The following is an 18023-nucleotide window of genomic DNA, read 5'->3' on the forward strand; positions in this document are numbered from 1 at the left end:
AAGATGTCCTTGGCAGACTTATTAAACGCACTGAGTATCAATTGTCTAGCTTTTATAGTTTCAGATTTATTGACAGTCAAACTTCTAGTCTGTAATTCTAGGGCACTTCCCGAAGTCCTAGAAGACTGAAATTTGGTATGTAGACTAGAAATTGCATACAAACTACAGGAAAATTAAGACTTTGGAAATTCCCCCCTCTACGCCTCTTATGAGAAAAGCAAATCTGTAAATTCTGTCGCTTGAATGCTGATATTTTCAGGATAAGATGTCCTTGGCAGATTTATTAAACGCATTGAGTATCAATTGTCTAGCTTTTATAGTTTCAGATTTATTGACAGTCAAACTTCTAGTCTGTAATTCTAGGGCACTTCCCGAAGTCCTAGAAGACTGAAATTTGGTATGTAGACTATAAATTGCATACAAACTATAGGAAAATTAAGACTTTGGAAATTTCCCCCCTCTACGCCTCTTATGAGAAAAGCAAATCTGTAAATTCTGTCGCTAGAATGCTGATATTTTCAGGATAAGATGTCCTTGGCAGATTTATTAAACGCATTGAGTATCAATTGTCTAGCTTTTATAGTTTCAGATTTATTGACAGTCAAAACTTTTAGTCTGTAATTCGAGGGTACTTCCCGAAGTCCTAGAAGACTGAAATTTGGCATTAAGTAGGAATTTCAACAATTATGAACAACAGATAAATTAAGAAATCGGCTCCCCCTTCATCCCCTCGTATATGAGATGCATATCTGTAAAATCTGTTGCTCGAATTCTAAAGTTTTCAGGATAAGATGTCCGTGGCAGATTTATCAAACGTACCAAGTATCTGTGTTTCCTGAAGTCCTAAAAGACTGAAATTTGGTATATCTGCTTCAAAATTGAGTTGCAAGATTCCACCCGAACAAACATATTTACATACGAGTACATTGCAAGTTGAATAAAAGCTTTTAAAAAAAGAGGTAACGATAGAGAGTGGGCCATGAAAATGATGTACCTACAAAAAATAGATCCAAAAAAATCTAGGGCACCTGCCAAAAAGAAATGAAATCCCACCAAAAACATTTCATGTAAAAAGGTAGCCAAGACTCACAAGTTCATAATGTTTTCACTGTTAAAAAGTTATGAGATCTCTAGTAGAGCCAAGCCCCTAGCTGAGCTTAGATTTGTGCTGGCCATGGGACCTATCCCAAGTCCAAAGTAATATAGCTCTTAAATGTTCTTGACTGTATCAAATTTATAACAATAAATAACAAATCACTCTACTTACAAGCTCTGATTCTACAAACCCTATATCTTGGTAAAAAAAGTACGGCTTGGCCGATTACAGTTCGTGGATTTTTTTATCTGAAATGACATCTAAGCCCGGAATTGCTTCTGCGACCATCACGAAGTACAATACAAATTAGTAATTGTCGAACAAACTATTCCTTAAGGCCTTAAAATATGTTATGTCATGTAATAGTTTTACGAACATTAAACGGCCAAGCCGTCCTTTTTTTACCAAGATGTAGGGTTTGTAGAATCAGAGCTTGTAAGTAGAGTGATTTGTTATTTATTGTTATAAATTTGATACAGTCAAGAACATTTAAGAGCTATATTACTTTGGACTTGGGATAGGTCCCATGGCCAGCACAAATCTAAGCTCAGCTAGGGGCTTGGCTCTACTAGAGATCTCATAACTTTTTAACAGTGAAAACATTATGAACTTGTGAGTCTTGGCTACCTTTTTACATGAAATGTTTTTGGTGGGTCGAGATTACATTATAGAGCGGGTGAGTGTTGCAGGAGCAGGTTGTTTATTTTTGCAAGTTTTTGTTTTAAACTTCAAAAGCTGGAAACCTGTATATTCAGCGTTTATGGTGAACGTCAGTTTATTAACCTTCTTTAACCCCAAATAAATGAGAAATCGGGTTCAGTGGCCGAAATAATTTGGTCCGATTGTTTATGTTTTGTTTTTCAACGCCGTTGCTTAGTGATGTAGAGCGGTCTACGCGTGGGGTTGTAGAAACAAAATAGTCAGCTAAATATCTACTCGTATGGTACATAAGGCCCGGTATCCACCTAAGCGGAGCGGAGAGGAGATGCGTACCAGTCAACTAATAAGATTTTTAAAAGATGATAATTTTTTATGTCATCTATAATTATGAATCTGATTAGGTGATTGAACACATCTCCTTTCCTCTCCGCTTTGGTGGACATCGGGCCTAACGTGAGTATAGCCGGGGTCATATGGTTTATATGACCTTTTATCTACCCTTATCCGCAACTTCTCACGTGACGACAAGTCTCTTATATTATATTGAGTTGGCACTGCAGGGACTTATTGGGTTTTATCAGTATCCCCTCGCTTTGTTCTGGGGTAAATGTTTGATTCGAAGTAGATCAAAGAAGTAGAAATCCGATACCTGTGAATTTGTGGCTATATCACAAAAAAAAAAATTGTTCATACAAATAATTAATAATACAAAACAAATAATTTTCAAGATAAGATAACTATAGCAAGTCGGGTAGGTATCATATGAAAGGATTACCTATATGCATTTCAAAACAGATTTTTATTTATATTTATCCACAACAGTTTTTGATTTATCGTACAAAATGTCGGAAAAAATAGCCGATACGCCATACGGAACCCTCAGTGCGCGAGTCTGACTCGCACTTGGTCGGTTTTTTGAATCCATTATTAGAACTGCGTCCATCGTAAAGTGTGAATCGTTGACACGCGATAAACGTAAACAAGATGCTTCGAATGGATACCGAGATAAAAACTGATCCTAGCACGGCTTTAATAGCTCTTCCCGTTGCTGTGACACCATGCACGGAAATAAATACACTGTTCTAGGCTATTTTTGTACCCTTTTGTTCAAGTTACCATGTATGCATGTATCCTTTTAGTACCAGTAGCTAGATACTTTAAAACTGAGAGAAAGGATGCAATAAAATTGGATGCAATATAATTTAAGGAGCTACGGTGCCACAGACAAATGTCACAGATACACACGTCAAACTTATAACACCACTCTTTTTTGGTGGGGGGTTAAAAATCTTACCTAAATTTAATTAATAAAGAAAACTAGGCTTAGAAAACGTGCAAAGATAAAAACTAAACACAAATTGAATTTATGTAGCTTTCACTATCAGAACGGTTGGACTCTATCTAGAAAGAAAATAAACTAATATCTAATAGTATCGTGAGTTGCTAGAAAGTTAGAAAAGGAAAATTTCATATAGTACGTAGATATATATTTGTGAATATATGAATACTTTACCGCTATATTATTTAAATGTATAAAACAAATGCGTGAGGTACCTATTCGTTTGCATGGAAAAAATTATAAGATTATCAGGGGGCACGGTAGTGCCCCCGCCAAGACGAGCCAAACGGCGGCCGGGGCGCTACGTACCTTTTTCTCGAAGTGTTTCGCCGTATTTTCGACCCGTCATAACTTCGGTCTGGATGACGCTAGAAAGCTGAAATTTTCAGTATAAGGTGTCCTCAGCAAATTTACCAAATATACCAATGGTAATGGTACCAAATACCAAACATTAAACGGCCAAGCCGTCCTTTTTTTACCAAGATGTAGGGTTTGTAGAATCAGAGCTTGTAAGTAGAGTGATTTGTTATTTATTGTTATAAATTTGATACAGTCAAGAACATTTAAGAGCTATATTACTTTAGACTTGGGATAGGTCCCATGGCCAGCACAAATCTAAGCTCAGCTAGGGGCTTGGCTCTACTAGAGATCTCATAACTTTTTAACAGTGAAAACATTATGAACTTGTGAGTCTTGGCTACCTTTTTACATGAAATGTTTTTGGTGGGTTATTTTAATAGCTAAGTAGTACATACTTATTTATTTAACTACACGATAGAACCAAAATCTTAAGTTTTTTAGCCTAGACTATACTATAGTTTGCGACAGGTCGAGATAGCATTCGGGGCATGAAGTGGGCGGGACGCCCCGCACACCCGCACGTCAACTGCAATGGGTTAGCGCGGGGACTGTGCGGGTGTGCAGGGCGTCCCCACCCCGATTGCCATCTCGACCAGTCGTGTACTATAGGTACTATACTACTCTATTACGACTAGATGGATGTTCAGTATGGACTCTGAAGTCTGTAGCTTTCGCCATCGACTGCCCTATAAGAGCTAGCCCGCTCTACGAATAAAAATCGCACGATTTTTTTCGCAATTCTGTGGCACTTGCAATCGTACGTAGATGTCAGAAATATTTGTGCTATCAGTGAATTCATAATTGGTTCCTGAGATTACCCCCTACAAAGTACAAACGAACAAATTTTTACCTATTTAGGATATTATTTTAGTATAAAATCTATGAAACTTTATTTACGTGTGGTTCTCTAATTTATTTATAGTTTAGGATTTAAATATACATTAATTTGTTAACTTAATCTAAGATATAATCAAGATTATGGTCATTTATGCACATATAAATGAAGAATATTATTATAGAAGGCAATATTTATGTAGTGTAAACGTGCTGTATAATATTATTAGTACTTATGATCCAGTTACCAGATTACTAATTACATACAACTGCACTACAAGGTATGAATTTATAGATTATGTCATCATACTAATTCAGATTCGTAGCTGCTTTTGCCAATATACTGTCACTACAACATAATAATATGGAAAGTGCGAATCGTATCGCATGTGTTCCCTGAAGTGATTCATATAATTTATTGTTGGAGTAACAGATATTTCGGGAATATCATAATATGTTTGGTACCTACCTACTTTATGTGAAACTACAAAATTTTGTGAATTTTCATACATTGTTGCTTCATCAATTTTATGAAATGATAATTTACTAGTATCACTAAATAAGCTTGGATTTCTTTACCTTGCCATTCGGTTTTGCTCTTTTATTTTTTGATCTAGGTATTAAATATTATCACATCACACTAATATTATAAAGGCGAAAGTTTGTATGTGTGTGTGTGTGTGTGTGTGTATGTTGTTACTCCTTCACGCAAAAACTACTGGACGGATAGGATTGGGCTGAAATTTAGAATGGAGATAGATTATACCCTGGACAGGCTACTTTTTATCCCGGAAAATCAAAGAGTTCCCACGGGAATTTAAAGAAACCTACATTCACGCGGATGAAGTTGCGGGCATCATCTAGTAAGAAATATATAAGAACTACGGAGTCCCAATGCAATGCTTATGACTTCACTCAGAAAACAGTGATATTTTAACCCTTCTAAAATTCATGCATGTAGGAAATTGTATCAGCAAAGGTAGTCGTGAATTAGCCTGAGCATCATACTGCATATATGATACATCGCGGGGCAAAGGACGAGGCAATTGTGCCAATTAAAGCGGGAATTGTGCCCGACCTGGATCACAATGGCCGCCTGTTACATCCAGTGTAGCGTGGCGAAATTGCATTTTGTGATCTTGATTGATGCGGGATCGATGGCTTGATGAAAGGAGTAAAGGAGTCGAAGGGTCCCTTCACATTATAAGAATAATGTGAAGGAAACTCACACGAATAAGGAGCTGGTAAACAAAACGGTGTATTTTTTTTTCTCTCGTCTGGCATTACAAAGCCAATGTCAAGTTTGTAGTTATTTGTAACAAGTTAGTTAAACTATACAAGTATGGACCCCGTCTGTGCCGGCGCTCGCCAACACACGTACGGCACCCCCTTAGAGAGCTTTCCAGTCATTTTTAACAAAAAAAACACTCCAAAAAGGCAGAGCACGCCCACCAGCTAACACCAACACAGACGAAGTCCCAAAACGGTGTAATTACATGAAATTACAGAACGACCAAAACACTAAATGAAAGCTGGTTTAGATTTTTCATAGATTTAAATAGATTAGTAGGTAATTATCTCTAAGTAGGTATATTAATGAACTCGCCATTCTCATATAAACTTTTAACAGTTTTCTGAGGATGTCCATCTGTATTTTTAATTAAATATAGTATTAATTAATATTGTAAACAATAAAAAAAAAAGATAGAAATTACGAACTTGAGACTCAATTTTAGCACAGTTTTAGACCGTTTTGGATTTTTTTAATTTAGTCTATAAATTAAAAAAAAAGGTATTTACCAGCTCCTCAATTAGTCACATTTTAGTGTCATTTACATGGAATAAGATTTTACCAAGGTAAAATTTTATTCTTTGGTAGTTTTTGTCTGGCAGAAGGCTTAGGCCGTGGCTAGTTACCGCCCTACCGGCAAAGCCGTACCGCCAAGCGATTTAGCGTTCCGCTACGATGCCGTGTAGAAATCAAAGGGGTATAGGTTTAATGAAAACTGCCATGCTTCTCCCAGGTTAACCCGCTACCATCTTAGACTGCATCATCACTTACCACCAGGTGACATTACACTCAATGGCTAACTTGTATCAGAATTTAAAAAATATATAAGTAAGTAAGTAGAACTTGACTTAGGTGATTGCTGCTGTTTAGCACAAGTTTTAGATAATATTTGGTGGAAGGCCAAAAGGAATAAGATATGAAATGTACTCCAGTGTAGGTATTCCCTTAAAAATTGCAGTTTGGAGGATAAACAGGAGTTTTGAAGCTCACATAAAAATGTTAAGCAACCCAAAGCACAAAATACAAAAAGTCTTACAAATGGTTGACGTCAAGAGCGTTTTCTTCACAAACATTCTTAAATTACCTTTCGACTATTTTCACAGTTATTTTTAACACTGAGGATCAAACATGAAAAGCAATCATTGAATAAGTATTTCATTCTACTTACCTTGAACTATTTGTTAACAAGGACATTTTATTACGAAGGCGTCAATAACCTCTCCTTATAAAGTATTTGGCGTGGGCTATGAATGTTATGGTCTGTTTATTAAGTTAGTTATGTAGAGTAGGTAGAACCTACTTTAAATGGCTGCTTTTATAGCGATACGACAAGATATTTTTATACGAGATAAAAACTAAGCACAAGCTCATTTTTTGCGCAACGGATTAGCCTGGCTGTCCAGCGTGGAAATGCAGCCAGTCTTCTTCTTCCAGACCTTATCCGTAAATTAAAAATTTATAACAACCCCGGCAAGTGAAGGTTACAGTAACTAGAAAAGAGCTGATAACTTTCAAACGGCTGAACCGATTTTCTTGGATTATAGCTAAGAACACTCTCGATTAAGCCACCTTTCAATCAAAAATAAATAAATTAAAATCGGTTCATTAGTTTAGGTCAGGAGCTACGATGCCACAGACAGATACACAGATACACACGTCTTTATAACACCCCTCTTTTTGGGTTGGGGGTTTAAAATACTTTCAGTATGACGTGACCATAAATGGTAAAATAGAGGAAACATTTTGGAAATTCGAATTACTTCAGAATTGATCCCTATATTTTTAAACTCCCTTTAAAAGTTCGTGTTTCCAACAATTTAATCTTAAATCTATCAATGTTTACGAACGTCTAGTTTTCCCCTATCCATAATTTTTATTCTACGAACTGCCAAGTCCATTAGAGGGGTTGGTACGCCAAATTGAAGGGTGTGGAAAGACGGAGAAAGGGTGCGTTATTAATATGAGTAAAGTTGATACTCGGTAGTCAGTACGTCACAACCTGTTACACAAGTAACTTTTTCGTTTAGCAGGTGTTTTAACTTGAAATAATTAACTTAATTGAAAATGTGCCAAATTGTTGCAATTCTTTGGCTGGTATTTGATAATTGACCTTTCGTCTCTTTGCCCAAATAAGATGAAACAAGGTGATCCCCATTATTTATCGTAGGCACTCAAAATGCTTGGCTGAATTCAGCAAGCCATCTTCAGACAAGTTCTATAGCTATAATAGCCCGAATTCCGGAATCCAAATGCGTAGTACTTGCCACATGATGCGGTCCTGTTTTTTGAATCATCTCACATAAAATTTAAAGACCTGCCTAATACACCCTAAGAAAACATCATAAACATCAACTTATGATATTTTTTCTGGAGCGATACTCAGTCATAGTTAATTGCTTCATACTAAATTATAACATACTTTGAAATGAAATTTATTATTTTTCAGAGCCAAAAACGCAACCGAAACGAAACCACAAACGAACGACGCGTAAGCGATAGACCGCGGACGATCGAGGCATCCCGAATAATACGAGTCGGTGACGTCACAGCATGGCGTCGACCGACACATCGACCTCCAGCCAGATATCTCACGCCGCGACTGAAGAGCACAAGCGCATTGTCGACGAAGCTTTCCTCAACAAACTGAAAGGCCTCGTCGAACGGTATGTTTGATGCTTTTAGTAATATTGTGTCTGTGACGTCACAATATGGCGTCTACCGACACATTGACCACCAGCCAAATATCTCCTGCTGCGACTGAAGAGCACAAGCGCACGGTCGACAAAGCTTTCCTGAACTAACTGAAAGGCCTCGTCAAACGGTATGTTTGATGCTTTTAGTAACCTTGTGCTTGTGATGTCACAACATGGTGTCCACCGACACATTGACCTCCAGCCTTATACATACCAGCCGGCGTGAATGAAAAATACAAGTGCACAGACGACGAAACATTCCTCAAGAAATTAAAAAGCTTCGTTGATCGGTATGTATTCGACGCTCCTATTTTATCTTCGTGTCTATGATACCACAGACTGGTGTCCACTGTCCACCGACTCATCGACCTCTACCCAGAATAACCATACATAGATGACTGATGATGATGTAGACATTAGATCGTAGTCAATCACTAATTTGCTTTTGAGGGAATAAAAAAAATAAGCGCTGCACGTCGCACGTTCACACTAGCATGATATCTACTGGTTACAGGTAGCCATATTCTTGATATTTATCCATGGTCTGCATCTATTGCGTCAGTATACCGATTTATAGTTTTAGGAAATATTATGTAAAATAACAATGGATTTCTTCACAGGTTGAGGCTTGATAACGCGACCTTGAAGAAGTCACTCGACATCGAGCGGAGCGAAGTTAGAGCGCTTAAGGCCCGACACGAGAGCACTATCAGAAACCTAAAGACTGAATCCAAGAAGAAAGAAGAACAATTAGAAAAACAGCTCAGAACAGTCGTTATACCAGAGAGAGTTGAAGAACCATTAGGGAATAATAAGATGGTGGAACTCAAGAGGCTAACGACAGAGATTCAGTCTTTGAAAGCAGCGAACAAGGGTCTTCAAGAAAAACTCAAGGTGGGTAATTATTAGTGTAATATAAATAATGCGCAAACGATAGAGGGGTAACGTAATGTGGTTTCTGCCCATAAAATTTTGCAAAGGTTGGTAGTTGGTCGCACATTTTGCACTAATGAGTACTTCCTATCTTATGGCCTTTTGACAGGAAAGTATGAGTAAGTGTTTTTTCTGATTTATAAAGTATAAAAATAACAGACCAAAACATCAATGAGATCGAGACTAAAAGAAGATTTCATAAAAAGTCTTGGATTTCTAGAGAAGTGTATTTTTATTAAAAGCCTGTATCAATATTTCTATGACAAAAACAGCAGTGCTCACACATAGTCCAAAAATCCATACTATAAAAACTTCTTTAAGATTTTTCACGTTCAAAGATATCTCACCTCTGCTATTCTCAGTATATAGAACTTTGCTATGAGTTCGATATAAAGTGAACTCATCAGATTTGGTCCAGTATTCTAGAATGCCTCCTTGATTTAAATAACCCAATATGTTATCGAGTCTCGGCAGATATGGGCTTCCATAGCGCAATCCATATACAGTAGAACAAGGTACAGGGCATTCTGTAACGGTATGAAAAATTGGTCGACCGTTTTCCATATTCGATGGTTTGCGACTAATATATTCAGCATCAGATTTTCGCAGTAAAATTGCATACTTGAATTTTCTGTTTTCAATAGCGTCTTTTATATTCTTGTCGTTAAATGTTACAGTTCTTTTTAAAAACTCGTTATAGTACTCTCCGCTTAGACTCTTCCTAAAAATCTGCATATGACGGTTATGAACTCCAAATGTTAAATTTGCTTTCAGTAATTCTGATATCGTATTAGCATCTTGTTTATATCTTGGATATGATACAGATGATGTGATGATTCCCTGTAATCGTTAAAAGGTAAATATCAAAATACGAGAAAAGAATAAGAACATTAAAAATTCACGACAAAACTTATACTTACATCAATAGCGCAATTCACGACCAGAGAATATACCATAATAGCTAAAATAACGCATCTGAAGATTAGTCCGGGAAATTTGACATCAACTGTTTGCCGTAGAAAGCATTTCACTAACTCCACAACTGTTTCAGATGTTGACTGTTTATCATCGATCTTCCATATATTTTTCTCCGCTCTTCGAATTGCAATACTAATAACTATGAGAACTATCACGTTGAAAGTAAAAAGTAATAACATGTCTGTTGATATTAATTGCAGTGTGGTCATAAATGCTGATTGTTGCATGGACTTCTTTATTAAGAAGCATAGATTGTCTTGGCCGAGGGGATATGTTGTGTCGATATAACCGTAATAAGAATTCTTCAAAATTCTAGAGTTTAATTCTAAGTCTGTATATCCATCAATTAAATCTGCCGTTACTCCTGTGGCCGTACCGTTGTCTAATAAATCTCCAACTGTGTTACCGTCTCTAGGAGCCAGTGGTTTACAGGTTGCATTAATTCTACTCATTATCGTCCTGGCTAGCCTAGAGCTACAATAAACTGGCCCAGTATCATCAGAAGTATAAATTTTTCTAAAAACACTTAGTTTTAGCTCGTGCCCATTCAAGTCGTCATATTGTCCCTGAAGTAATCTAGTAATATCAGTAACATTCGTTATATCTTTGATTTCTTGATAAAATGGATTATAAGTATACATTTTTAGTTGATCCGTCCAAAGAACTAATATGGAGTTGGTTATTTGCCGACTCCACAGTAATTCGAAATGAATCTTCATCGAAAAATAAAAGTAGCTATCAACTTCCACAGGTACGTTTAAGATGAATATGACTGCAGATCTCCGTTTGAAAACACCGGTTTTGGTCAATGCATCTATCGCATTTTCGCTGTCTTCAACAGTTAATTGGTCCGAAGTCACAATGTATGCGGTCTGCCCATGCGTATTTCGTTTAGGTTTAACTTTAGTATTATTCAGATTTTGGCATCCATTCAAAAGCATGACTGGATATCCGTAGCCGAAGGTCTCGGTATATTTTAAGATCCTGTTCTCGAAGTACGTGAATTCGCAAAAGGTGACTGTGAAGAACCATTGCTGGAAGGCGTTGAAGATTTTCAAGACTGCTGCATACGCGAATTCTGCTTTTATGTAGGTCTCGTTGTGGTAGGCGAAGACTTCATTGTAGAGGACGCTGGAAGGGCTTATGCACAGAGAGCAGTTGACGAGTGTGAGTGTTAAAAAGATTCTCAGCATGTCGCGTGTGGTCGGTAATCAGGGCTGGGGACAGACTGCAGGGTGTAAGGTCAACGTGGCAAGCGTGCGGCAAAGGCCATCATTAGTGGAATGTCAAATAGGATGAAGTGTGTTTAAAAGCCGTCAATTATCGCGCAAACATAATATTGGCATCGTTTAATTACGTCCACGATAACATACCCCAATATTATGATACTTGATTAGTTAGCGATGTAGGTCGTTATGAAGTTGTATTATCCAGTGGCTGCTATTACTATAATGGAAAATAAATATTCATAGGGGAAATGAGAAGCGAAAAACTACCTTATATTGTATTAGCTTTAAAGCCAAAACTTTTGAAAGGTATGTGTTCTAGCCAAGGGTGGTTATTTATTATTATTAAGTAATTAAGTAGGACGTACTTAGTATAATTATTATTTATGTCTTTATTTTGCATCTAATTTATTTATTTTTTCGCACTGAAATCTTAATCTAGCCTGGCAAAAGGTAGCTTGCATCCGGAGACAAGAAAATTGCTATCCTGAAAAAAAGAATTCGTCGGGATTAAAAAACTAATTGTTTTCAGAAAAGCTCCTTTTATAATGTAAAGATGGGAGCTTTTATGAAGGTACGCCATAGCTAGAGACTTGTTATGAACTAAATCCGATACTATGTGCTAAAGCACTTTGCTTGCAGTAGTAATTTGAAAGGCACTTACCTAAATAGTGTCTCATTTTATTACCACGAGTTATTACCTTCTGCCCGCCCTTGTGGTCGCGTGCCCTTACAAGTCGTAAACCAACCTAATTATGTGGTATTAAATCTAGTGGTATTGAAACTTTAAATAATAATATAGGTTCTAGATGGTATTAGATTTTAACGGTAATGACGAAAAAATTTGAATTCTTATGGACTTTCAAAATATAAGTGAATGGGCACATTCTGGGCAAGCGCGTTCCACCTTGGGCTGCATCATCATTAATCACTTTGTTGTATAATTGCAGTACATGCCTATTTAGTTAAAAAAATCTTTTAAACTTCCTAAATACATATATACATATAAGTACCAGGACTTCGTCTGTGTTGGTGTTAGCTAGCAGGCGTGCTCTGCCTTTTTGGAGTGTTTTTTTTTTGTTAAAACTGACTGGAAAGCGCTCTAGAGGGGTGCTGTGCGTATGTCGGCGAGTGCCGGCACAGACGGGGTCCATACTTCTATATTTTAACTAACTTGTTACAAACAACTACAAACTTGACATTGGCTAATCTTTGTAAAGCCAGAAGAGAGAGAAAAAAAATATAAGTACCAAGCAAGCCCACTAGCATAAATCTTGCAGATATGTCAAGTCAGTTTCTGCAATTTTAGTAGGCAAACAAAACTGACTTGTTGCGAATGTTTTTATTTTTTGTGGAAACTCTCTGATATTTTGAGGTGTTTGAGGAGCAGATGAGACCTAGTATAAGCTTATTTAACTTAAAGTTACCGGAAAAGCGTTTGCGATACACTTTTCCAGCGCTACATGTTAACTTTGGTTTTCACTTGTATCACAACCCGCAAGAACTTATTCTGTGGTTACGACTTCATAATCTCGGCTTTCAACGTTGCAGGTCGCGCAGGCGGCGGAGTGCGCCCGCGCGGCGGAGTTGCGCGCGCAGGTCGCCAAGCACAACGCGCTGGAGCAGGCCGCGCGCCGAGATGCGCGTGCGCAGTGCCACAAACTGGTCAGTATACCTACAGACATACGGTGTGTATATAGCGATTACTATTATATATCTATTGTATAAAATATAGATACAGACTAAAGTACAAGTACTCAGGGTGCTTAAATGAATGAACGCCCTTCCGGCATCAGTTTTCCTCTCTAATTTTAATATGGGTAGGTACCTGCAAGTCAAGAGTGAATAGGCGTCAAGGCACGCGCGCTCCATCTGGCTGCATCATCACTTGCCACTTGCCAGCAGGTCTAATTGCAGCCAAGCGCTAATATAAACATTGGAAAAAACCAGGATTCTGGTACCAATAGGTCGGTGCGGGTAAAATAAGTTTACGTTATCATAAATTATAGCAAATATTAGTACTTCCTAGTCCCTACATCCATGCTGGCAAGTTATTAGCAAAAGTGGAGATGCAATTTGTTTGGAATAGCCAATCTAGCTCGTAGTATAGTATAAAGATCGATGTTCTCCGTATACCTAACATGGCATAAAACGCCTATAAAATCCCCATAGCAATGTTTAGTATACATGCGTAAAAATAGTTACATATTTAGTCAACATGAACACTGAGCGAAAATGAAGCAAACTAAGGAAAAAACGGATTATTGTACCTGGTCTTGTTTTGTCCACAGCTGGAGGAAATCAAATCGAAGGAGCGGGTGATCATACAGCTGAAGAGGGAGGCGGCGCGGGCGGCGTCGCATGAACAGGTTAGTCCCTTTGAATCTCTTACTACACTCAGGATTCTAACTTAAAATCCTCCTTGACTTAAAATCCTTCATGAGTGTTCGTGAATGATGGTTTTATTAGATGTAGAATCCTTCGCTCGCTTGGAATTCAAATTATATATTATATAAACTTGATTCCAACTACAAATTACAATGCAATATTATGATGACTAGACTTGTCGGGATTTTTAATTTTAAAATGGCTGTTATGCACAGACAGATAGACAAGTGGTAAAAATTAGGCAACGCGAGGGCAGCAAGACACATCCTACTATAGGTATAGGGAAATAGGGGATACCAAAATCACAAAATCGACTTAGGTACTAGAAACCACCATAAACTCGTAACGCCGCTATATCGTCTGCGTAAAGTACAGCTAAATCCTTTGTAGGACTGAGTGTTTGCTTTTAGGCCCGATGTCCACCTAACCGGAGCGGAGAGATGTGTACAGTCAATCAATCAGATTTTTAAAAGATGACGTGATAATTTTTTCACGTCATCTATTATGAATCTGATTGGTTGACTGAACACATCTCTCCTCTCCGCTTAGGTGGATATCGGGTCTTATGGTTCCAAAAGAATTTTTAAGTTTGATACGTAGGTACAGTTATTAAATCGAGGCTAACATTACGTAGTAGGCATTATTAGTTCAATGGCTAACATACAATAATTGTTGAATTCCGTGACAAAGTTGCGTAAAAGCAACCGACTGAGCTTTGCAACCCACAAAATGATGTAGTTGTATTGTTACGTATTGTTACATTTTTAGGATTTGAAAACAGCAACTTCTGAGTTTCTTGTCGGATCTTCTCAGTAGAATCTTCATTCCGAACGGAGGTAGAGTCATAGACGTAGCATACGAGACACTATTAATAGTTGCAGAGTGAACTAAGAGTGAGGCAAAAATGATGCTAACATTTGAAGCCTCGACATTTTGCTACTAAAGTTCCCATATTTATGCCTTTTGGCGTGGGGACTCTCGAGCTCTTTTTGAGGAAACGAAAAGGGTTATCGAGACAACCGGGGACCCGAGAGTTGGCAGCTACTATGGGCAAAGAATTAGTTTGGCCATCCAAAGGGGTAATGCTGCCAGCATCTTGGGTACAATGCCTCGCTGCGGTGGTTTTGACGAGGTTTCAGATTTAATTTAATTCATTTTAGTTTTAATTTAGATTTAAGTTCATTTTATAGAATTGGCAATTACTATTATACCTAATTCTGTATGTAAATAAAAACTCCAGTTACCTAACTGTCGTGAACTGTGCTAGTTGTCCTACATGAAACAAAAAAAGATGTTTTTGATTTTACTACTACCACCTGAAAATGCATAAAATTGACAGGAAACCAGGAGGGGTCTCTTTGTCACTCGCTCCATACAAACGTAGTTCGTCTCTCATTGGAATACTAACCAATCATACTCAATGGAATTTTGTAGAAACGTTCCGGGAACTAATATCAATGCCTGTGGTTTTCCAGATTTCCGTTAAAATATTCGGTTTCAAAGTTACGCGGTCTTAAAAATTCACATACAAATCTTTGAGCCCCTGTAATTTTAAACCTACATATTTTTAGAAAAATCTAAAACACCACAGGCACAGATATTAGTTTCTAGAATATGTCTGCAAAATTTCATGGACTTTGGTTGCTTAATATTCAAATGAAATTGGGACTACGAATGGAGTAACTTACGGAGAAAGTCCTGTTAAAAGCATAAAGTTTTTGACGCAGCCAACGTATTTGTTATTCACGCGATGCACGATGCACCAAGGTCCAAGCCTCTCCGTCTCATAGCCATTGGAACCTGTTACGACTTCGGGGAACTTCGAACCAGCTTCTATGTACATACTAATGTAAGGCTGCGTCACACACGTATAGCTGCGTCATAAAAATATACTTACCATTAAATATGTACTTACTGCATATAATTATGTAAATTGACTAAGTGCAAGTTAGACTGGCACACGAAGGGTTCCGTACCATACATAAATGATACTTTTTTATACAGTTTTTTTTTACTATCCAAAGTTACAAAAAAATTGTATACCTTACAATCGTTGGCTCCAGCTGAAATCACGTACGGAACCCTAAAAATTGACATGATAGAGTGATGAATTGTATGTATTTCTTTCGTGGTCTATCTAAGGCGAACCGAATGCTGTCTAAACAAAACAAAAATCTACTCAAAATATTTTGAGCCTATGAGATATCTACTAAGTAATGATATACTGTATATGTTTTTGACTGTTTTGGGTATAATTATAGTTTTGTTAATTTTATTTTAATCCCGTGGGAACACTTTAATTTTCCGGGATAAAAAGTAGCCTACGTCTCACCCCAAACTTCTTCATATCAGCCGAAGATCAGCGGTTGAGTCGCGAAAAGGTAACAGACAGGCAGACACACTTTATAATATAGACGCAATTATTTTATAATAATATTAGTAGATACAGCCTACCTATAAATAAACATCAATAATTGTATGGTAAAATAAAATTAATTTATGTAAATCCAGTGCGTGTGACATGAACTTTAAAATGAAATTCAACACCAAGTATGAAGTAACTGTACATACGCGAGGCTTCCCATGATATAGGATTCAGGGAAATCTTTGTAAAGCCTTATTATACGAACAAGTTAACACGTTGCTTCACGCATTGTTGAGATAAGTTACGTATGACATAGTTGTATTAAATATAAAATTTCGGTAAGTAGGTCAATTATATTCACATGACTTCATTTTTTTTATAATAGATTTTTATCTAATTACTATACAAATCATGCCCGCGTGGAATGATGCCAAGAATACTAGCTGCATTTCCACGCTGGACAGCCAGGCTGATCCGTTGCGCAAAAAATGAGCCAGCCCTTCTGTCACCCGATGAGGCTATTAAGTCCATGGCCCCAGGGTCTCCACGGCAAACTAGGTTTATCTTGATCAGCCCATCGTCGGCTCACTACAGAGCACGGGTCTAATCTCCGAATGAGAAGGAGTTTGGCTTTAGTCTATCTACCACGCTGGCCAAGTGTGGATTTTAATGTGGTGTCGCAATTTCAGAATACGTTAATGTTGTGTCGTGGTTGTGTCATATAATATTTCACACGTTTCAAAGCATTTTCCATGAAAGCTCTAAGTTGGCTTGATTTCATCCGACATCTTGGAAAATTATCGCCATATTTCACACAAACCAATATAAAATTGTACGTATAAACCTTCCTCTTGAATCACTCTATCTATCGGTGAAAACCGCATCAAAATCCGTTGCGTAGTTTACAAGATCGCAGTGTACAGTGGGATAGATGGTGGGTAGGGTATACTTTGTAGGCTGTAGAGTCAGTTGTAGAGATATTCTAAGTCAAGTACGTACAAGAAAATTGGTGATAAGCTTGCGAACGACTCCTGCGCTCAGCCTAAAAAAATCTAGCTATAACTCAAAGTTAAAAACCCCCGACACAAAAACCTCTATAAGAAAACTAGAAAAGAGCTGATAACTTCCAAACTGATGAACCGATTTTCTTCGATTATAGCTAAGAACACTCTCGATCAAGCCACCTTTCAAACAAAAAAAAACTAAATTAAAATCGGTTCATTCGTTTAGGAACTACGATGCCACAGACAGATACACAGATACACACGTCAAACTTATAACACCCCTCTTTCTGGGTCGGGGCCCGGGGGTTAAAAATGTCTAAAGCAAATTAGAATAATTATGGTTATTAGTATAATTTCTAAGTGCAGGACGTATGGAATGTCAAAATACTTGAGAAGAGGAATGTCTCAACCGTGTGAAATGGCTCGGGGGCGCAATTTAAGGAGCATCCGGTGAGGACGGGCCATGTTATTTGGAACACTCATACTTTTGCCTCGGGCTTACAGCTTCTTTTTAGAAATAATGCATTTTGTTGAATTAAATAAGTATTACAAAATAATTCTTATTATTATAAGTAAACCAAATAATTCTTACAAAATGAATTTAAATCTAAATAAAAACTAAAAAAAATAATACGTAAGTACTTAATAACGTAAAACTGAAATAAATTAAATCTAAAACATCATCCAGATCACCACAACGAGGCATTATAACCAAGATGCTAGCAGCATTGCCCCTTTGGATGGCCAAACTAATTCCTTGTCCAAGGTACGAGAAGCCGCCAGATTGACTCGATAACCCTTTATGAAATATCCCCAAAAAGAACTCGAGCCTCTGGACCTCTACGCCAAAAGGCAC

The 18023-nt window shown here is 37.4% G+C and overlaps 2 protein-coding genes across 4 annotated transcripts in view; one reads left to right on the forward strand and one right to left on the reverse strand.

Moving 5' to 3' along the window:
* Nucleotides 1–18023, forward strand: part of LOC123870428 (axoneme-associated protein mst101(2)-like) — a 169560-nt gene that overhangs the window by 6353 nt on the left and 145184 nt on the right. For all 3 annotated transcript variants that reach the window (XM_045913734.1, XM_045913735.1, XM_045913736.1), the window contains exons 2-5: nt 8027–8243; nt 8894–9167; nt 12962–13075; nt 13702–13779. In XM_045913734.1, the coding sequence (XP_045769690.1) occupies nt 8131–8243; nt 8894–9167; nt 12962–13075; nt 13702–13779 (579 nt within the window). In that variant the 5' untranslated portion in view covers nt 8027–8130. The remainder of the gene's footprint in view (nt 1–8026; nt 8244–8893; nt 9168–12961; nt 13076–13701; nt 13780–18023) is intronic.
* LOC123870429 lies at nt 9423–11377 on the reverse strand. Its single transcript, XM_045913739.1, has 2 exons — nt 10127–11377; nt 9423–10046 (listed from the first exon to the last, which is right to left on the reverse strand). Exons 1-2 carry the CDS (start codon nt 11375–11377, stop codon nt 9423–9425), a joined length of 1875 nt encoding a protein of 624 aa, XP_045769695.1.

The sequence above is a fragment of the Maniola jurtina genome, chromosome 12 (assembly GCF_905333055.1).
Source record: "Maniola jurtina chromosome 12, ilManJurt1.1, whole genome shotgun sequence".
Taxonomy (NCBI): Eukaryota; Metazoa; Arthropoda; class Insecta; order Lepidoptera; family Nymphalidae; genus Maniola; species Maniola jurtina.